General features: G+C 39.0%; 1 protein-coding gene across 12 annotated transcripts in view; it reads right to left on the bottom strand.

The window, feature by feature from the left end:
* Positions 1-507: 507 nt before the first annotated feature.
* The window catches only part of pbx3b (pre-B-cell leukemia homeobox 3b), an 87621-nt gene continuing 65156 nt past the window's right edge, over positions 508-22972 (bottom strand). For 2 of the 12 annotated variants that reach the window (XM_084388710.1, XM_084388715.1), the window contains exons 3-11: positions 18285-18532; positions 15303-15493; positions 13566-13701; positions 11701-11730; positions 8349-8514; positions 7706-7783; positions 7175-7287; positions 6124-6213; positions 508-2269 (exon numbers count right to left, since the gene is read on the bottom strand). In XM_084388710.1, the coding sequence (XP_084244836.1) occupies positions 2177-2269; positions 6124-6213; positions 7175-7287; positions 7706-7783; positions 8349-8514; positions 11701-11730; positions 13566-13701; positions 15303-15493; positions 18285-18532 (1145 nt within the window). In that variant the 3' untranslated portion in view covers positions 508-2176. The remainder of the gene's footprint in view (positions 2270-6123; positions 6214-7174; positions 7288-7705; positions 7784-8348; positions 8515-11700; positions 11731-13565; positions 13702-15302; positions 15494-18284; positions 18533-22972) is intronic. The other 10 variants (XM_084388714.1, XM_084388716.1, XM_084388721.1 and 7 more) reach the window with 7 other exon arrangements.

Here is a 22972-nt window from a genome sequence, read left to right as displayed (position 1 = left end):
TCTCACAAGCTGTTCCATGGATCCCTATCAAACCAAATAATTCATTTGGCCCCAGCAGCCCTCACTATGCTAAAATCCCTCTCTTTCTCTTTGACAGAGAACAAGCCTGCAGGGGGAACCATGCTTTCTATGTGGGGACTGTCAATTCTTCTTAGAAGCTCTGTCATGCGCATGTGTGGTTTGCATAGACGTGTACTAATGCATTTAAGATATTGGCGTATGATTGTCTAAGTAATGTGACACAAGCACTTACGCGTTAGCAAAATGGGGTGTTGTGTTTAGTTCGGCGTGTGTGCTTGATTTGATACATGCGCGTTGGAGGAGAATAAATCTTTCACTTTGTTGAAATTGGCATGAAGAGGTATTCATGCAAATGAACAAGACCTTGTTTTTTGATATGTGCATGGATACACATGTGTATGCATATAACAGAAGTACAGTTGTTTTCATATAAAAAGCTAAGTATGTAAACCAATGTAATAACTTTAATCAATTTCAATCTGTTTACATTATATTATTATTATTAGCATCATCAGTTCATGTGCAATTAAAACAAACAAGGCAATATCAAAACTGTCATGAAAGGAAAACCGTTTATTCATGTTTGAAATTACACATAACTACCACAAGGAAGACTTTTCAGTCCAGGGTGTAGTCTGGTTAGAAAGAAACACGAAACATCTTTAATACATTAGAACCACTGTCACAAATAAATTTTGTATGACTTTTTTTTTTTTTTATCAGTTTCAGAATCACATACGATACAAAAAAAAAAAAAAAAAAAAAAAAAAAAAAAGAGAAAGAAAGTTGGAACCCTGTCACACAGGGTTTGAAATGTACAATTCTGAATACTGAAACCTCTATGCATTACAGGTTTTCTTTTTTTTTAATCATGGGTTTTTATTTATTAATTTTTTATTTCTTTTTTGCATGAATTAGTAACAAGATGAGCAACATTCAAAATGTTCTTCAGTATTTACAACAGTTTTACTGTTTGGTGTTAATTTTATGATCGTATTTCCCCCTCCCTGTTCCGTCCCCCGAGATCCAGCACAAAATTCCCCTCCAACAGCGACTGTACTCTCCATACTCTCAGTGTTATTTGTATTATTAATATTATGGTTATTTTTTTTATTTTTTTCATTTAAAAGTTGCAACAAAGCAACTTAGTTTTCTTAGAAGGTTAAAATATACATTAGATTACATAAAGAGCGAGAGACAGAGAGAGCAAATTTCTTACAAGATGGAACCAATCCAAACTAACAAAAGTAAAAAAGTATTTAAAAAAAAAGAAGAATGACAGAAAGTAATAGACAAAAAGCGGTGGTGGTGATTTTGTTGAGAGGTAGTCAGTGAGAGCACTATAAGCTAAAGAAATGTTTTAAATCTATTGGTTTTCTATGAGTTTCAATGAGGTAATAAAGCTGAGTATTTATTTGTGAGATGTATAAATACTCTCAAGCTATGTCATATACAAGAATGTTTTTGAATGAAAAATTGCCAGAAAAGCATCCAACAAGATGACCCATATTTCCTTTTTAAGTCTTCTACACTTTCTTCAATAATTGTAGTGAACTGAATATTGATAATGTTTTGTGTTTTTAAAAAACAGACATAAATTGCCAGGCATTTAAAAATCACCCCCCAAAATGGAGTGGATTGCCTTTTGTAGGTGGACTTGTTAAGGTCATTGCTAGGTGTGACATTAATACAAAATAAAAAATAAAAAATTTGAAATGAATTCCCCAAGCTGCCTTCTATAGCATTTAGCCCTGTTAAATGCATCGGTTAGCATCATGTGAATATACCTTTGTAAGTCTCAGTTGTATTCCTGCACTAAAGCTTTGCCGACAGTCGGTTAGAACAATGGAGAGGGGTTATGACCAGTAACTAAAACAAATAACAGTTTGAACTCGAACACTTTAAATCATAAAAGAAACATATTGGTTTAATATGATTGGAGAGATCGTTAGTAAAAACTGCAGTGGACTGATGTTACGGCTAAGAAATGTCCAGCTTCCAAAACACTGTGGAAAAGCACTGTGGATGATTCCATTAGGATGTTTCTGGATTAGCTGTGAGAGTTTATTCTGTGTCTCTGATTGGTCAGTCTGTGGTTTTGTAGTTCTGTGATTGGTTATCCACAGCTTGAGAAGGGGCCGTGTCAATGAGGAGATCAGTTCGAGGTATCAGAGTGCACACTACCAGGGCCTTCTGTAGGGGAGATCACAGAGGATGGAGTCGTAGCATCCTGCCATCCCCCATTACCCTAAAAACAAAACACAGGAAAAAAGAAATGCTATTAATATTGTTGGGGGGTAACGAAAAAATGAATAAAAACATTGAAATGCCAACTGCAGTAATGAAATATTTTAAATAACACAAATATACTTTATGTAATTAATCTCACTGCCTCAGTGCCTCTGCTGCTGACCTTTGATGATCCAATTTAACCATACTAATAAGCAAAAATTGCTTTAGATAAACAGCATGTTTGTGTTTATTTATTTTGTTTGTATTTTTTATTTTATTTTTTTGCTCAAGTGAACATTTTCCTACTGTGTCATTTCACTTTTGGTGTGAAAGGTCCTTTACTTTTGCCAAAATCAGAACAAGCAAGCCCAGTCCACGTGGGAAAAAGTAGCGCAAAATTAACGTAACACATTACTTTCCATAAAATGTAAACTAACCCAAAGTTACTTGCGTTAAGAAGTTACGCAACATTGTAATGAATTACTTTCCCCAATACTGGTTTCGCCACACAACTAATTTTACAGTAAAAGACAAACATTTATATATATATATGTGTGTAAATAAAATGTTAAATATATATGCCATTTTGTAAATCATCTAATATAAATACAGTAAAAAAAGATGTACGTATTTATATTTACTGTACTATGAGACATCCCATAAATCTTGTGCAATTTGCTATGTAAAAGAATATAAATTTCCAGTATTCATATATTCACAGAAGCATGTGTGGCGAGAAGTGCGGGTGTATTTGTTTGTCTGCTTGCAGTGAAGTGTGTGTCCTAATCCTGGTTTGTACGTGCGAAGCATGCATACATATGCATACTAATATATTAAGAAATTAATAAGAGAGAGTGTCTCCTCTGATCTACTGTCTGACATGCCGACGGCCATCTTGCCACGTTAAACCCACATTGGCTTCTCCCTCTCTCTCGGTCCCTGCTTCCCTCGCTCTCAGAAAACAAATTCGCATAAATGTTGTGGCCAATGGGAACGATTGCTGAAATCAATGTCTAATCAGATTTCAGCGGTGGGCCGACAGCTTGTCGCTCCATATTTTGATGTCAGTCAAGGGGAGGGAGGGGGGAAGCTCGAAGGATGCTGAGTGGAAGTGACGGTGCAGGCCTTTCCTCCACCCTGCTCGCCTGAGTGCTTCTGATTCAATCGCTCGGCTCTCATCGGAGACTAGCCTTTGCTGGATATTTTCCCTCCAAAATAACGCTTAAATCCCCCCCCATCTAATTCTACCTCTCTTTCTCCATATCACCACAACAGATAGTAAAGGTAAGCCACAGTTCCCAACTGATAGGTCACGACCTGAAAATCTGTAGCAGATAAGTTACGAAAGGGTTGTGGGCCGCAGAAAAAAAAACTAATTATTGTGCTTTTATCATGGGTTTTGGTGAATATTTTTAAATGTTTGGTATCAAAGGCAATGCATCAGAACAAATACTACAGTATTTAATTTGTAAAAGCGTGTCAAATTAAGCAGATGCCAACCTGAGGAAATGCCCTCATTCTCAAAAATCACAAACAAAACTATGAAAGGAAAAAGAAAATGTGAGATTACAAATTTGCAATAAGGATAAACATGGTAAAAACTGGCCAAGTAAAACCTAATAAATTGTCAAATAAACATGGTGAGCAATTGGCTTAATATGATCAAATAAAGTATATTAACAATAAGCACAGTGAATCATTGGCTTAATATAATAAACATAATAAATTATAAAAATAAACGTGGTAAATTAGTGCCTTAATATAATATAGAAAATTATGAAACAATAATAAACATGGTGAATCATTGGCTTAAGGTAATAACTTATAATGAATTATAATAATATTAATGAACATGGTGAATAATTCACTTAATATAAATCAGTTATAATAACTTAATAATAATAATAACACGAATATGGTGAATTATTTTGTTATAATCATTTAGTTGTTTAATACAATGTTCGTTTGATGGAGTTGTCACTTCATGTGAAATCTGGATCCTGAAGAAAAACTGTTGAGAACTACTGCGTATTTTGCTAATGAGGTGTTTGGTTATCAAAACAGTCTGTCTGTGTTTCTATAAAAATCATGGGGAGATGTGTGTGCCTGTGCATGTGTCTGTGTGTGTGTACGGGGAACTGTTCAGTGGCGGAATTAGGATTTTGCTGATTTAGAGTTCCTGGAACGGGTCAATAAATAGATTGTGCTGGTCTCCTCCAGCCACAATGTCTGGACTGATGCTGAAACGCGACCGTTATAAGGAAGTCTGCTGTGCTCTGATGACATGGATCACTCGCATTCAGCCTGACACACACACACACACACACACACTTGTTGTAATGATAGAGTGACTTAAGCAGTGGGCCAGAGTGAGAGAGTGTGAAAGTGTGGCGTTTGAGTCTGCGAGAGGCTGACACTTCATCTGCACAGCTACAGGCCAAAGAGGCCTCCGAACACACACACACACACATACACGCACACAGCCGTCTCACCATTAGCCACAGATACACTGCCACGTTTGGGCCTCACTGCTGTGAAAAATCAGGCATACGTTTTGACTTATGACATTTATCGTTGTGTGCTTTGCTAGAGTTAATTCATGCAAATGGAGCTCTAACAGTCATCAGAAAATACACATATGACAGCTATGCTCTATTAATTACCTCACTGCAAATTATTCCTCCATCTGATTGCATCTGTTTCCCAATAGAAAGTGATTTGTTTTGCTTTTGGAAAGCTCATTTATCTTTTTTGATAATGTACAAGTACCATTTGGACCGATAAATAAGCTGTTTTGTATTGTGAATAAATAATAATCTTTAAGACACGTTTTACTGGCTCATTTGATAATATTACAAAGCCAGAAAAAGTTTACAAGTTCCTATTTTATCAGCTCAGCAGCCACAGAGGCTTGTCAGTTTTTTTTTTTTAGATTAGGGCTAACACATCTAAGTTTATATATTTACAAACAGATATAACATCTAAACCTGTGTTTAGCTCAAGGAAGATAAATGTCTGTATTTCACTCTTCTCTCTCTCTCATCAAATAAATGAGTCTTTACTCTGATGGTTTCAGATTACGCAGTGCATGGTGAAAAAAAAAAAAAAAACATCATATCAAACCTCATCAAGGAAGATAAAATTCATGCCTGCAGAAGGCTGCAGGCAATCATACTTTCATATTTCATCACGTTGATAAGGATATTGCAAATTCTTTGAAGCATTGCAAAACAGGCAAACAGAGGCAAGACGTGCTAGTAAAAGCCTTTTCATCTTACCACGTTATAGGTTACTGTAATAGGAACTGTTTACACAGGCAACAAACTGACTTAATATATTTCTGAATCTCATTTTCCTCACACCATTCCCAAATACTTCAGCCACTTGAGCTTTTACTGAGCAAAGCATTTATTCCCGCTTTTAAAATGGCCATATTTTCCGCTTTATGCATATTATGGGATAGATACTCCTGTCATCCTCTGAATCATCACTCTGTTTGTTGTGGAGTTTGGATTTATGGTGGTTTCTTGCTGTCTGATCCTTCTAATTTATGTTATAATAACTATATGTAGTGCACGTTACAAGTTTAACAACAGCATTTCTTAGTAAATGCCAAGCTTAAGATTTTGTTGTTTATGTCTTCCAATCCATAGCACATTATTATGTTTAAAAAACAAACAATAGCAAATTCTTAACAAAAGTAAACTATAGCAAAATCGTGTTATTTTTTGAAGATTTATAGATTAAATTGATCAAAAGTGACAGTTTTAAAAATAGAAATAACAGCATTTACATTGTTACAAAAACATACATTTTGCATTTTTCAACTTACAACTTGTACATTTTTATAGTGACTGACACAGTACTTACATTCAAGCCATGTGGACTATACATCGGATTCCCCCCCAGGGCATCATTGTATCCTGCCGTCTGACTGATAACATGGCGCAGGGTATCCACCTGCAGAGCACACAACAGGAAGTCAAGCTTGTCAACATTTTGTGTTTCAGGAACGCATGCAAACATCAACACAGTGATGTATGGTTAAAACAGACAAAGGCAATGGTGTTTAAACGAAAATTTGATGGCTTTGTTGTTTACTAAATGAATCATACTAATGGAATATGCAGATAAATGGGATACATATGTGGTTTAATGCAACATTTAGGACAACATATGAGTTTCCCTTCTCTATTGCTGTCTGGCTATGATTACTTTATTTCCAAGCCTGAAACATAATAACATAGAAGGAAGGAAAGCAATCATTTTGATTTGGAATTTACTACAAAACACAATAGTATTCGCACATGACAACAGTTGGAGGAGAATACTGTATGTGACAACACATTAGCAGAGCGTGAGCAAATATCGAGAATCTGATAAATCTTCAATACACATTAACTTCTCTATTTCTCTCTCCTTCAAATGGTGTCTTTTAACATGAGAATGAAATGAGCTTATGTGAACATGGAAAAATGGGGATAATCACAATGAACAGGGGACAGAAAAGGATATAGAGGTTTGGAGGAAAGAACAGTACCATACAACCAATACCAACCCAAGAGCTCAAGTCAGAGCCAAATGCATTCACAACATCAACTACAATATGGGGTCTGTTCCAGGATCAATATACTAGCATACTGCTGTAAATAATGAGTTTCTATTCAGAAGGACCTCTTATGGGCTGTGATATGGTAATTTGGTTGGGGGGGCTAGACTGGAAATGTGAAGGATCCGTCCATGTCCAGACTACTTATTAATCTTCCATGACTATAATGAGACTAATTGTTAAGGGGGTTGATCAAATCTGTATCACTGTCTATATGTTGAGGGGGAGGGGGTTGAGTTTTTAATGTGGATGGTAGGCTAGCTGACAGGTCTGCTCTGGTTCACAGCCCCAGTTCCTGTGCGTAGCGCCTACCTGTGACTGCACATTGGCTCCGACTTGTGCCCCTTGGTAAGAATCCCCATTCAGATTCTGCATGCTCATGAACATGTCCCCCGAGTTTGGGAGGTTAAAAGAACCTGACGAACCTAGAAAGGAAAGATGTAAGGAGCTGAATAACGAGAGGATGAGAAAGAGAAAGAGAGGCTATCACAGACTCACACATACACACAATGTGTACAAGGACATACGCGCACCACACACCACGCTAGGAAGTGATGCTCAGAAAGCAAGCAACAAAGGAAAGCAAAAGAAACAAGGGAGAAATGAAAGGATAGGGATGGTGATGGCGGCTAGGTTGCAATACATCTCTACAAGGGCACATGGGGGTCACCAAAAATGCCAAAACGGGGGGTCACAAAAAGGACAGAGATGGAATATGGAATTGGAAGTCTAAGTTTTCCACGGGGGTTCAAACCTACTCCTACTCTAGTGGGCTAGTTCATACGGGGGATTATATGCCAATGACAAGAAGGACAATAAGAAGCTTATGGAAAAGGCCAGTACCAGTGAACATGTTGGTTAATAGAGTGTTTTTGTTCTCTGCAGAGTCCAGCTGAAATTCTTCATCTTTCATCTGGAATCCTGGGTGCAAGAAAAAGGGGACCCCTTAAAAATTGCTTACCCACAACTCCTCAGGGTCTATGCTATGTCCATATCACAGTCAAATATTCTGCTTATTATGTCTGAAGAGCATCAGTTTAAGAAACACTGCATCATTCTGCTAATCAAATATTGATTATTATTCCATACTGTACATTTCTTTAAGAGTGTAACATGCTCCGAGCAGGATATTTCTATAAAGTCACAACAGGGGCAACACTGTCACATTTAAGGATAAGAAGGGAGTACAGTGGGTGAGGATTATCTCTATACCAACTACCACCACCACCCTCCCACCCTTCAATACTTCAAACATATTCAGCATGTGCAACCCGCTCACACAGTTTCTGCTTGACTTTACTCGTCTCGTTCAGCATGTATAGTCTCAGAGGCAGGCGAGTGAGGCTTATCCCCCAGGCTGGGACCTCTCACTGTCACAGCAGCCAACCAGCGTGCCAGAGGGAGCAGAGGTTCAGAAGGGACCAAGCTGAGATAGGGTACAGCTGGTTGGTTTTTGGGGGCTCGTCCGGGATCGGTGTAAGCTTACCAGAGTTAGGTGTGGTGGGTGAGTTGGTCTGACTATTCTGGACGGCGGCAGCTGCTGCATGCGCGGCAGTCACGGCTGTCTTAGCGGCGTACAGGTTGGCCTCCTCCTGGAACTTGCCAATGTTTTTTTTGTAGCGGATCCTCTTGTTGCCGAACCAGTTGGATACCTGAGGGAAAGATGGAAAGCAAAAAAAGAGGGGGAAAAATAGGAGGGGGCGTCAGACGTCAATGCAGACGAGGTACTGTGCACTGAGCAGAGTGATTGTTTCAAGATGTCATGTTTGGGTCCATCAAGTCCACAGTCCCCAGCCTCCCACAGTAATATCCGCTGGGCATGCAGACTAATTAAGCGATTATCAGACAGGGGCTTGTGCGTTATTGCGGATGGAGGCGTGACATGCTCTCTGTTTGTCTCTAGACAAAACCAACACACATGGGGCTGCTCATCTTGTGGCAAAATTAGGATCAGTGTTGAGCTTATGGGATCAGGTAGCTAATGCCAAACTTTCCTTGTAAGGCTAGCTGAGATCTTGCGAAAAATGGTTTGTTCTTGTCCTTGACCCCATATAATAAATAAAAATATTCTCAATAATTGTTTTAACATAAATATTTATTTTGTTTTTACTTTTACTAGCTTTCTTTAAAGGTAACTTGGAAACATTCGTTGCCTTGATTTCAAAGGCAAGGCTTTTATGCATCTTAATAACACTAATGTTCTTTTCTTTTGCATAAAACCACTTTTGTGCTCTTGCCTGAAGACAAATAATAGACATGATAATAACCACAACTCACATAGTACACCTAAAAGCAGCCACACCGCCTCAACCCAATACATTAATAATTACAATAATGCTAATTCTACTAAAAACAGCAGCCAGAAAACAATATGATCTGGGTCACATGGGGGGTGGTAGATGTGCAAATGCTAGCACTGCATAATTGTGGAATAATAAAGAGATTAAGGGTTGTTTCTTAATAGCCCTATAAATTACGGTGGCCTGTCGCCGTGGCGATCTCTCCTGCCGTATTCCAGCTCTGGCTGGACTGGAGGACCAGAGAGCCTCAGCCCCTTAATGATGCTTTATTTAATTTCCACCTCTCTGCTTCCATTTTAATATCTCCAGCAGCCCGAGCCACACTATGCTACAGCGGCTGAATTTACATGACATCAGATCATTTCTACCCCCACCATGCCTCTGCGCTTCTAAATCTTTAATATCTAGGCAATTAAAATTAATGACCATTCAGCTGAAGCCACCACCGTTGGCAGGCTTTTGCCTTAACATCAATTGTTTGATGGGTTTACCTAGAGGTTAAACTAACAAGCAAGGTTTAATTGGAAGCAATGAAAGCACTAGCCGTCATCCTTTTTACTTAACCTGCTTATGAAGCAGTTTAAGGCCATGGAAAAAAGGCACGCAGAGTCTCCTTAAACTTTTCCTTTAGCTGTTCCTAACCCTAACGTTTAATATTTTAACAAAACAACACATAACTCATTTAAATGGTTGTTCTCTCTTTTGCTGTATTTTTTGCCTTTAGTTGAGTCAATAACAAATAAGGGTGTCCGAGAGGTTTAAGATAAGAATTTATTTAAAAAATCTAGTACAAGAACTCTCAAATGTAATCTTTGTATTCATACTGGTTTCATATATTAAAATGTTTTATTTCACTTGACAACATTTTTTTTAAATACTAATATTTTGCCTCACTGCATATTTGGTCTTGATATTTATGTGAGGACACCCTAGACTAGAGATGCAGTAGACTTCTATGCCTGGAACCCAATACCTGGTTTATTTGCTTTAAACCAATGGAGAGGAAAGCCTGTGTGGGTGTAGTAAATAATTCACCACTACTCCCTCCCCAAGCTTGGGTCAATACACCACTAGTGTCACTGAAATGGGATGGATGATCTTACCCAGGTCTCAATACCTCCCGATTTATACTGCTTCTCTTGCTGAGAGTGGAGCTTAAATGGAGACTCAGACTTCTGGCTTCATCACAAACACACACAAACACACACACACACACACACACACACACACACACACACACACACACACACACACACACACACACACACACACACACACACACACACACACACACGCGCACACGCACAGACAAACGCACAGACACACATGCACATACACACGCACAGACACACACACACACACACACACAATTTCTGTCATTGGCGGTTGCAGTGGCCAGGGCTGCTGATATTATCAATAATGAAGCGGTCTGCCTCAGGTTAATGTGTTAACTATTAATGCAGAGCTCTGCTACATGTATAATGAGCTGAAATATTGATAAGTGTCGTTCGTTTGAACCACAGGAAGATCGAAGCGGAAGAACAGCACTTAATTGGGTGATGGGCATCACACTTTGTGCTTGCTCATTTGCAGGGTGCATGTTATCCCCTCTAGACTCAGTGCCTAAAATCATAGTTGTTATGAAAACTCTTTAAAAACAAAAAGCATCATGTGACCCAGTATGCCATGGTGCTCAATTAGAAGGCAGAACATCACACATGCACACAGATCGTGCCCAGATAATGAGGTTGATTCTGTGCACTGAGTGAAGTGGTGCCTGATAAAGGCGACTAAATTTCATCAACAATACCATTAACACCACACATCACTTCTAATCAGCATATGTTTTAGATACAAGGAAAAAGGCAAAGCAGGCAGTCTCTGGGATGTACATGTTCTAGAATTTATAAAACAAATTTTACTACCTTAGAAATGTGTATATATATAAAAATATATTTAAACACACCGCAACATTTTTACCTATTTTTTTTTATTAAAAAATATAATCTTTAACACTAAATTGAAAAACAAAATCCTCCAGCATATTATTCATTTAATGAAATATATTTCCAAATATATATAAAAAAGGTTAAGTTCCTGAACATATGCAGAACACACTTATTAAATACGATGTGGGGTAAATGTCTAATCACAAAAATGTCAAAATATACAATGACAAGACATAACACAATCAAAGGGGACACATCATTTTAGAAGTTTGACAATCGAGTGAAATTCTCTAGGGGAGAGTGAAGGGGGAGTATATATATATTTATATTACATAAATACTGTCTGATATTTAGTTTGATTACTGAGCACTCCAAATACAGTCCCATTCGACACTTGTTCAGTGTGCAGATTTTTTGTCACTAAGTTCAGAAAAAGGTAGACTTTTGGGGAACAGAGTGCTGAGTATATCTAAACATGTTCTAAGGTATTAGTGAACACACATAAAGGGGTGACAGAATAAAGGAAAAATCAACAATAAAGTAAAACAAATGGCACAAAAAAAGTGGAGCAGGAGAAGTCATGACATACCTGTGCCACTGTGATGGTGGTTCCCACCCCCTGAAGGCAAAAAAGAATGGCTTTTACAGGATCTGACTCTGAACAACCCTCCATAAGCCCCTCCCCACAGAGAAAAAATAAACATTTATTACATCACAGAGTATGCAAATATGCTCTAAGACCAATAGGTTAACAGTACACATTTTCCTTGACCACCTCTGTGACAATTTGAAAAAAAGGAAAAGAGTTTTGTCTGTGGGGAGATGGGTGTGGGTGGGTACTCTTGCCTTCAGGTGGATTCTGAATTTCGCTATTAGAGTGGGAAAACACTATACTCTTAATTGCTTTTCAAAAATGAATCACACTGTGCAACTAAAAGTTTTATCCCTCTTCTTTCTCTCCTACACACATACACTCGCATGCACACACATTTACTCTAAAACACAATGACTGACACAGATCACCACAAACTGTGGCATCCATCCACAACAGGGTACACGCTGTGTCTTCAGGCCCTGCATGAGACTCAGCTCAGTGGAAGTATCAGACTGATGTGTTAGAGCAAACAGGTATGCATGCTAGACAGTGACGAGAGAAAAGAAGAGGACAATGAGAGAGAGTACGCTGAAGAGCCTTTCTGGTGTGATCAATCTTGGCCCTGTCCCAAATGGCACCCATAGCCCTCGCGATCCTCCTCCGAGTCCATACTTTGCCACATGGGCTGCTGGGTAACATTCAAGGATGCATAGCTGCTGCAAAGTGGGTGCATGGGTAGGTTTGGAAACCTAAAATGACAAACTGGACACCATACGAGCAAAGGTCAAGTGACCATTTGAGACAGGGCCTTTGTTTGCCTCATCTGACCTAGCCTTGTCAATTAGCTGCTGTTAACCTAGATTATGGTACTACCCTGCTGCCAAAAACAGCTTAAAATAGCCTAAAATGGTTTGATGGTCTCAAAGCCTGTCAAGCTGTTCTGTTGGCGGATTTTAGAGGGGTCTTGGGAACTTTTCAGCTGGTCAGGCTAGGAGACCAACTGGCCAACCATGTAAAGCAGCTGAGCACCACCTTAGCCAGGATGGGAGACCAGCTAGACCAGGGGTTTTCAACCCTGCTCCTGGAGACTAACTTTCCTTCAGAGTTTAGCTCCAACATTAAGCCATAGACACACAAGACTTTGAGCAAAATTTCTATAGACACTGCAGCGGTCACTTGATGTCACACTCTGTAGCATTTAAAACAAAACACACAATTCAACATATTATACATCCAAAATATAAACAATATGCAGTCTACTCCACTTTACTGCAACTCTTCAATCCTGCAGATTTAAAGTTTGCGTTCTTTTAAATGAGTTACGAGTCTTCTATCGGTCACACATCTTCACGTGATACGAATTCGCAGAGCAGAATTCACCAAACTTGAATTATGGAAAGCATTTCCTGTCTCCTGCATTAGTATGTGTATAAACAGAAGTCAATGGAACGAAAAGTGTAGTGTGACCGCCCCTTAAATCAAACACATGAACCATCGAATCAAGGTCTTCAGGATCAATTGAAAATTTGAGGCATATGTGTTGGAGCAGGTTGGAACTAAACTCTATGGGTCTCCAAGAGCAGGGTTTAAGAACCCTGTGCTAGACCAGCCGAAGACAAGCTTGGACCAACTAAGACCAGGATAGACCTGCAAAATAGCTTAGACTGTTTTAAAATGTTTTTTTTTTTTTTTTTTTTTTTTTAACAGGGATGTCATTGGATTTACCTAATTAAACCCTGGGCATGGTGACTTTAAGTCTTCAGGCTTTGATCTGTCATTATTCATTCTTTCCAGACTATCCAACAAAAATGGGGCATGTGCTACATGGATGGGTGGTGTGCCTGGAAAATGTATCTCACCTGGGATACTGTTATGCTGCACTTCTTAGCCAGCTCCTCTTTGGCCTCTTCACTGGGGTAAGGGTTACTAAGATGTGAGTAAAAATACTCGTTCAGGATCTCGGTCGCCTGCTTGCTGAAGTTCCGCCGTTTCCGTCTGCCGTTGGACAAGCGGGGGGAAAACAAGTGGAGGAAGGCAATTAGAGAAACTCAAATAAAACCATGTGTGATGGCCAAACTCATAATGAACTGCTGGCAGGAAATGAAGTCAGGAAGGCTATTATCGGAATACATATGTAGACACACAAATGGATAGTTGTTACGTTATCGGTTGAGCTCTAAGCGAAGCGTGAAATGTTCAGTGTTTAGAGCAGCGAGCTTTCCCTTTCTCTTTCTCCCTCTCTTGTGCTTTCTTTCACTCTGATGGGGGCGTTTAGAGTTGCTCAAGCATTCCCAGTCAGAGCTGTATCTTGGGACATTAGGGAAATCAGGCCATGGCCAGCTGAACACTGTTCCTCAAGTACAGGGGCAGGGCCTGATGGAGTTGCACTTACCGCCACTCACCGCGACCCACCCCGCCACAGTTAAGCGCTGGCTTCTTTCTCTCGCCTTGTTTAATGCCTTTCACACGAGTGGCCGGCCAAATGATTGTGCTTCCGCTTCACTTGAGCGTTCTCCTCGAGACCTCATCCGTTCTTTTCTCGTGTTCACTGCATCATTTCTCTCCCCTCTATGCCTCTCCAGATCTCCTCTACCAACTGTTTGTGATTACAGTAATCTAGACCACCTGCCGATGACCTCCTACCCACCAAATGCAAATGACTTCATTTCCACTCTATAAAACTCTTAACTGCTTTCAGGTGCTTAGTATGACTGTGTTTAGTGGATGGCCTCTAGGCTCTACAACCCTTGTCTTGGCAGTACCACATCTTAACCGCTAATGGTTGAATAATGTTGAATGTGTTATTGTGCTCGACTGATAACAGGTGCCTGAACCCTGTTTGCACAGATTATAGGTCAAATGAACTCAAAATTGAGCTAAAAACTATTCCTACTTCAAGTAACAATGGCACCTTAACACTCATGTTAAGTTGTACTTAAAAATGTCTGAATTTAAGTTGTACTTAAGAATGTCTGAATTATGTAAATAAAACATTAAAGTGGCATCTGCAGACAAATGATGCTAGAGATTTTTTTCAGAGCTAACTTCACCTTCTAAGCCATTACTGTAAAATAACTGATCCAAAGTTCCTCTTAATGGAATTATGAATCTTCTATCCTCATTTTGAACGACTTTTTGTCCTTGTTTTGAACAGATAGCAAATAGTTTGATATTTTGTTATATAATGAAATTACATTGAATGTGCAGTCACATTAGTGAAATTCTTATTAAATTTCACAGGCAAATATGGTCCATTGTCTATAGTGTAGCGACGCATGAAACACCGCTAAGTCTCTTCAAGACTATGGGCAAAATCTGATTGGGGAACTTTTTTTGCCCGCACATGAAATGTCCAATTGCACAGATTTCCTATTAATATGACTGAATTGACCTCTAAAATTTCACTAAATAACGATAAATGTGACCACACCCTAAATACATTTGGGGCCATCATATTTGATGGTTAACTTGAAATCATATTCTCTAATCATCACTTTCTTGTATATAGCACAAGATGGATTCTTTCAGATACACCTGAGAATCATTTGTAATTACATGTCCTATAATGTAGACAAATCACACATACGGATACTAACCTGGCATCGAGGAAGCGGGACCTCAAGATCATGACGGCCTCACAGGTGCTCTGTTTAAGCTGCATTTGGATGGAGCTGAATTTGCGATGGATGATGCTGACCATGCGCTCGATCTCTTTGGGCGAGATGGGTCGTGTGCGAGACTGCTCCCTCAACAGGTTCATGACGTGGGTGGTGAACTCATTACATGCCTGTGGAGAAAGACATTTTTGATCTGAGGACACAGAGGGAGTAGGTGTAAAATGCATTACGCAAAACTAAATTACTCTGAAGTCTTTAGGACACCCTACTGAGACTAAATGTAATAAATAATTTCTGACTATACAATTCTGTCATTATTTTCTCAGCTAACATCCCAAAAAATATCCTAGAGATTGACACTCTTTTTAAAATCATTATATACTCTCAGCACAGTGACAGAAATGCTCTTTGACGTTATTCGGCAGAAGAAGCACATCAGTTCAACTGCATTCGTTTGAAGCTCTCTGGAGCAGCAATCAGCAATTTTTGAAGCAAGTTCAAAGCTGACGCTCTTGAAAGCACGGAAAAAACACCATCCATACTGTTTGTAGTGCTGCTGAGGACTTGAACGGCTTAATAGGTGAAGTCATCTATGAATGCAAATGCCGATTTGCAATTTGGCACTTGCCCAGCGCCGTAGAAATTAAACAGCTTTTCGTTAAAGCAGTGGTTCATACATGATTAATTAGAATAACTAATTTAGGTAGTGCACACTTTAGCTCATTACTCGGAGTAAAATTTGTTAAGTATTTACATTTAGATTATTAAAATGGGGAACACCCTTAACAAAGATGCATTTACTCTGGGTGAAAGGGTTGAGCAACCTTATTCACATGCTCCCTTTTTAAACGCTTGCAAGTTAATCAGACTAATTGAGCCCATTGGCCGGCTAAGCCATCAGCTAAACAACTTCCATTTCATATTAAGAGGATTGTTATTTACAAATAAAAGTGTTCTCTCAACCATTCTTAATTGTTTTCTGTGAAACGTACGACAGTAGCAGGGTCAATGACAAAAAAAGAGTAACCACGGTAAAGAAAAGGAAAAACCTAACACAAGTTCTTAGAAATATGCTATTCATGTTGGTTTTACTGTATATGGTTTGAAACAAAAGGTTGAATTGAATTAATGCAAATGTTATGGGCTGTAACTATCAAGTAAAACGCAATAAGATACATGAATATTCTTACATAAATACATGGGTGTACAATAGGGTTGTCACAATGCCAAAATTCCAGTAGTCGGTACCAATACCATTACAATTTTACGGTTCTCGGTACCAATTTCGGTACCACAGCAAAATCTGTTGGAACTATTTAACTATTTAATTTAACTATTTGAAAAAAAATATTAAAATAAATTCAATGAGTTTATTATTTATGATGGTAATCATTATAAGTAAATAATACATATAAACATTTGAAGGCCACATGCTGTTAGGGTTATATTTCTGTCAATTTATTCAAGTTAAACCAAACTTTGATTCTGACGGGTTGCCGTGAAGATTCTGTGGGTGTATGATATGATGATAGGTTTTTTCTCATATTAAACGGTAAAATGCTCATGAAGTGAATCAGACCCAGAGCGGCTCTGGAGATGAAGTTAGTTCATGCATTCATGTCCTCATATAGTGAGGTGGAAGAGGCTGATAACACAGCGAACGCCACGCGTGCTTCAGTGTGTGTCTGTGTGTGTGGTAATTGAAACCATGCGTCTGCGCCATTCACACAGAGATGCGCAGAACATCCAGGATTCATATTTAAATAGTCTTTTTTGTGGTCAGTTAGTCTGGAGCCCTGCGCTTAGATAAACACGAAAATGACTGAAAGCAGCCGCCTGTCAGCGGGTACAGAATATATCCGTACTCTCTACTACCTGTAGCTGCTTCACTGTAAAGCTGCTTTGAAACAATCTGTATTGTAAAAAGCGCTATATAAATGAAGGTGACATGACTTGACTACTGGTACTACAGAAATGCCGGTATCGTCATATTTTTCACATTTCAGTACAGACTTGGTACCGAAGTACCGGTACTTTTGACAACCCTATGTGAATCATAAAAAAAAGAGGATAGATCTGGGCAAAACGAGTATCATGTCATTGACCCAGGGACAATAGACTATTTATACAGCTATTACTTAAATTTTTCTAGACGTCTCTTCAAAACATCCAGCATGTTAACTATATTGTATCTCAAAAAAAAAAAAAAAAATCAAAAAAAGATTGAAAGGCCATCGTTCAACTTGCCCTTGATTATGAGGAAAATAACTAAAGCGCTGAATCAAAAATTAATGTCAGCTCCATTAAAGAATCAATACATGACCTCAATGAAGCAGCCAGTCCTGCATAGCGACACTCTCAAATGCACTATGCAATCAGAGGCTGCTCTTCACAATGTAACTAAAAGCGTCTGCTCAATATTTATAAGAGGATGTCTAGACTACCGTTGTTCAGGGGTCAGGTAAGTTGAAGATGTCCTAATGCCTGAATACCACCATAAATCACATTTGCTATCAGTTGTAATCATGATAGACAGGACTGTAAAATGCAAAATGCTTGCTCAGGTTTAGACCTCTGACACCTTCAGTTCAGATGAAGGCCTCTAGGTCTCCCTTTAAACCTGTCATTAAGTTTCAGTGGAAAACATCTATTCAGACAGAACAGCAAGCTGGGATTATTCACACTCATAGGATCAATGCAAATGTGTGAATGCAAATAAAAAGTTATTTTGTATTATTCTTGGCTCTGTACTATACAATCAGATTGGGCTTCGTAACAACTAGATAGGTGTTTTCAGTGCTTACAAGGCTGGAAAAGGTTTTAGGCTATTTTAGGCAACTATTATATGAAAATTAATTATTTTTATTTGGAGCAACTTACAGAGAAGTCATACAGGACCTTCAGAAAGAAAATATACATTGCAAGCTGATAATGCCTTATTGGACTATAGGGTGTACTGACATTCACCTGTTCATATTTCTCCAGCTCGGTGTGGTAGATCTGTCTGATCTGGGAGAGTTTGGCCCTGTAGTCAGAGTGCTCAATGGAGTTGTCAGTGGGACTGCCGGCCGCTGCTGCCGCCGCTGCCGCCGCCGCCGATCCTCCGCCCTTCTCCGGTCCTGACACACCCTCCGCCAGAAGCATGTTGTCAAGACGCATCAGCTGTGGATCGGGTGGGTCCTCTTCCTGAGCCCCGCGGATACTTAGACCTGATAAACAAAAACAAGAGATTGGTCAGTGACATGACGACGAGGTAGAAGTGAGACCACAATGTCTTTTTTTAATATTCTTAAATCAATTTATCATAAAGAGGTATGACTTTCTATTTTCTGTGGAATTCAAAATACTAGATACTTTAAAGAATGTTTTTTTGTACATCGATTTAAAGTCAGTTGGGCCCAAAACACCATAGGACCCTATTGACATAGGCCATAGAGGTTTGGAACAACAAATGATGAGTTTTTGCATTTTTGTCTGAACTATCCCCTTAAGCACATGATCACTATAACCCTTGAAACAACTATTTTTGTAAAGGAATGCAATGGATACTACACTGTCACATGACGCAACAACCGTCCAGCAACACGTTCTTGGTGCTCTTGAAAAAGCAAAGATAATGTAAAGACATATACTGCCTCGCTTGTGCCTGTCTGCTGCCCTCATGAGCTGTGAAGGATGAAAGAGTGAATTAATTATTGACGAATGATTGAATTTCATATAGGCGTTAATCATTGACGCACTATCACACGGGTTGTGAGCTCTGCAATCAAGCCTCTGTCTGGCGGCAAATACCACTATCTGTCACAACAGGCGAAAATAACTCCAGACTGTATTAGAGAAAAAATACGTCGTCCATTCCGACCCATCGCTATGCTTGAGTTAAAGTGAGACGGATCAGGGTGCTGGGGGTGTATTGAGAGAGTGCTGAAAAGGCCCGTAGGTACGAATTTGTTTTTCCTCTGTTTTGCAGTGCTGCCTTCTCGAATTTTCACAGCACACTGCACACACGGTGTGTGTACTCACAGCCATACATGACAGGGACACTCACCGACTGACACACACTCAACAGCGTGATGGCACCTCTCCATGCTGAGGCGATGCTAAACAGAAAGGCATGCATGTACTTGTGTCTCAGCGCGCTCGCCTACTGGTCCGAAATCACGAGTACGGCGTAATAATGAGCAGAAAGTGTTCTCATAAGTGCCGTTATATTTTGTTGTTAACAAACTGTTTTATTATACAACCCTGGTTCTGCTCTCCACAGAGGCAAGGCTGCTTGAAATGTATGTAAATTTGCATAGCAATCGATATGAGGGTGAAAGATAGCTCATTGTGTTTGCCTGATATTCATAATGAACCTCAGAGCAGTAAAGAGCCATTAAGATTGATTACAAACTTCCTCATCATGCTTGCCTCTCTCTGTGTGTTTGCATAATGAATTCCATTCATATGGGAGAATAATGAAGCAGAAAAAGTTCTTTTAGTGAAAGATTTTAATCAAACGATTTGATCTTAACATGTATTTGTAATGGTGCCTTTAAGAAGAAGAATATGAAGAAGGCTGCGGCCTTCAGTCTTTGTTATTGGGACACATCCCGAATTCTACTTTCATAGTAGTAGTGATGTTAACCAGAAGGAACAACGTTCTTTGTATCTAGAGCCGGCCGGATCACAGTTCTCTGACATTTTATTTTACCTTTTAAATAAGGAACTATGGGAATGCAAAATGTCCATCGATACACACTTCAGAGTAAAAGATAGTGATGTAGTACTCGAGTCCGGTCTCGAGACCGATTTCTGCTTTCTCGGACTCGTCTCGGACTTGTTCCTTCAAAGACTCGGTCTTGACTCGGTCTCGACCCTTCAAAGACTCGGTCTTGACTCGGACTCGGCATAGGCGGTCTCGTCCCCATCACTAGTCCACTAGAATACATACCACTAGAAAATTAGTCCATATTAAGACGTTAAGACTGCTCCTCTAAACAATTCCCAATCTAGCTTAGTCTGTAGGCCTAACTGTTGATTATTAACTGGGGTGATATTAAATCATGAATATGAAAACTGACATGTTTTTATGGTCTTGGTCTCGACTCCTAAAGACTCAGTCTCGACTCGGACTTGCTTCCTCAAAGACTCGGTCTTGACTCGGACTCGACTGAATTTGAAAACCAACGGACTCGGTCTCGACCCTTCAAAGACTCGGTCTTGACTCGGACTCGGCATAGGTGGTCTCGTCCCCATCACTAGTAAAAGATATTTCAGTGGATCCTAATTAGCTTTCATTAAACACATAAGAATGTGCACCTGTACTGGCATGACATGCATTCTGCAGTTTAAAAAGCCAGACAAAAATAATACAACAAAATTAGCCATTAAACCAGAATAAAAATGAGTTGAAATTAACATACTATTAGTCAGGGGGTGAAAAATCACCATAAATGTAGGACTAAGACGAGAATGTGTATGCTGTGGTTGGTCTGGGTATTTTGGACGGTTTAACTAGTGGGTGATTTGGGGGTTCTGAGAGTTTCTGAGAGCTTCATTACAGGCTTCATTAAGATACTGTGAGATGCTGAATCCTAAATGAGGAGATTACGGAGTTTATTATTGCACTGTGGAAGCCTGGCAACCAGCTAAGCCTCTCTCTCTCTCTCTCTCTCTCTATCACACACACACACACACACACACCCAACCAGGTATTCTTGATGGCCAAACCGTTTAAAGCTATTCAGATAGAATGTATGATTTTACATTTGGGTAGTTAACAAATAAAATAATAGAATAGTAAGGGGGGAAAAAAACTACCCAGTTTATTTACTGTATGTGGTTCAAATTCAAAAAAAAGTTTGAATACATACAGTATGCACATACTAACATAATTGACTAAAGGTCCATACATTGGCAACGCTACAGTCACTTCCAATTCTTGTGCACATTACAACATAAACAAATATTTACACATTCGTTTTATGGTTTTGTAAACAGACTTCAAGACTCGCTCCCATAAAGCACAACCACACACACACACACACACACAAAAAAAAGCTACAATCCATCAACTGCGAGCAAACCAACAGTACAAACAAACCCCTACCGAACACGGACACTCTAGCTAACCCACTTTTGTAAATAAACAAAGACAAGATGCTGTCAATTTGAAGAGACCATTTACTCAGCTAACACAAGAAATCTAAAGAGCGGCACCTTCAGCCCAGACTGCCGATGGAGGAGCTGCCTGGCCCGTGCGGTATTGATCAGGTGTTAGTGCATGTATGTGCTGTTGATATTAGGCCATGGGGTGTAATGGTGTGAGAGGCAGAGGATGAATGAGGTCATTTGTGTGAGACGTTCAGCTGGCCGTGCTGGACAATGCAGTGTCAGCGTGTAGAGCCAAGGCCACACCAGGGACAATATGACCCTGCTCCACTGACTCCAAGAGCAGACACACAACTACACATACACACACAGAACCAATCAGAATCACTATATCACATCTACATCGCAGAGACATCATTCCTCGTTCTTTTTTTTTGTGTGTTTTTGTCATTTTTATTAGACTATAAAACATATATATATGTCTTTATTGATTGATTTTATTCATGTTTTTATTTTAGTTTTTTTTAGTACATCAAGTTGATCCTATATTAATATTTTGAATTATTTCTTATTTTTATATTTACATTTTTTGAGATTTTATTTAATTTTAGTTCAAGTTTTAGTAATTTGTACGTTTGTCTTTTTTTTTTTAAATACTTCTTACAGTTTATATTGATTTTTAAGTTTTAGTTTAGATATTTTAGTACATCAAGTTAATACTAGTAAGTTTTTGATCAATTAGTTTGTTTCTTATATTTTCGTTTTTTATGATTTCATTTTGATTTTAGTTAAAGTTTTAGTAATTTTACAGTGTGTTTTCTGTCCATGGTTTTTATCATTTTTTTGTTATTTTAGTACATCAAGAAAATGAGAAATGCTGCTTTGGCAACTAGCTGAAATAAAATAAGATTAAGATTTTTAAAATGTTATTTTCAGTTACTATAATACAAGCCTGATTTGATGTGTACGTTTTCATCTGGATTAGCTTGTCGGATGTTAGAACGACATTCAGCAGATGTTGTCTGCGGTTTAAGATGTTTATCAGACGTTTGTACACAAATATGGCTTCTTTTTTTTTTTTTTTTAGAAGCATGATTCTTTCCAGATGATGCGATGATTTGCGGTCTCACTATAGTATATGAAAGTATGGGTATGTTTGGGTTTGGGTTTACGTTTGATTTGTGTTACGTTAGAGGAGGTAAAGGCTTAGTTTTTGAGGTTGGTTTATTTTCACGATTCTGTCAGGTATATTAAATATACCACAAACTGACACATTTCCACACCAGCCTCAGTTGTCACTACCATTCCGCTCAGTCGCTCCTGAAGGACCAGAACAGGAAACGCAGCTGAGGGAATTTACAGAGCTTTTCACTTAAACAGACATAAATCAGCACTTTCATTCAAACCAAATAATCTGAGGCCATAAAGAGCTGCTTGTCTCGCACTGTATATTACCGCCAAGTTCCTGCGAGCAATAACACGGCCGTTCGCAGGCAAAGCAAAACAGAGAGGGACGTGAGGATGTGACATGTAATGCAGTTAGAAGGTCCTGT

Source organism: Rutilus rutilus (assembly GCF_951802725.1).
Source record: "Rutilus rutilus genome assembly, chromosome: 19".
NCBI lineage: Eukaryota > Metazoa > Chordata > Actinopteri > Cypriniformes > Leuciscidae > Rutilus > Rutilus rutilus.
This window is presented reverse-complemented; position numbering and strand designations above follow the sequence as displayed.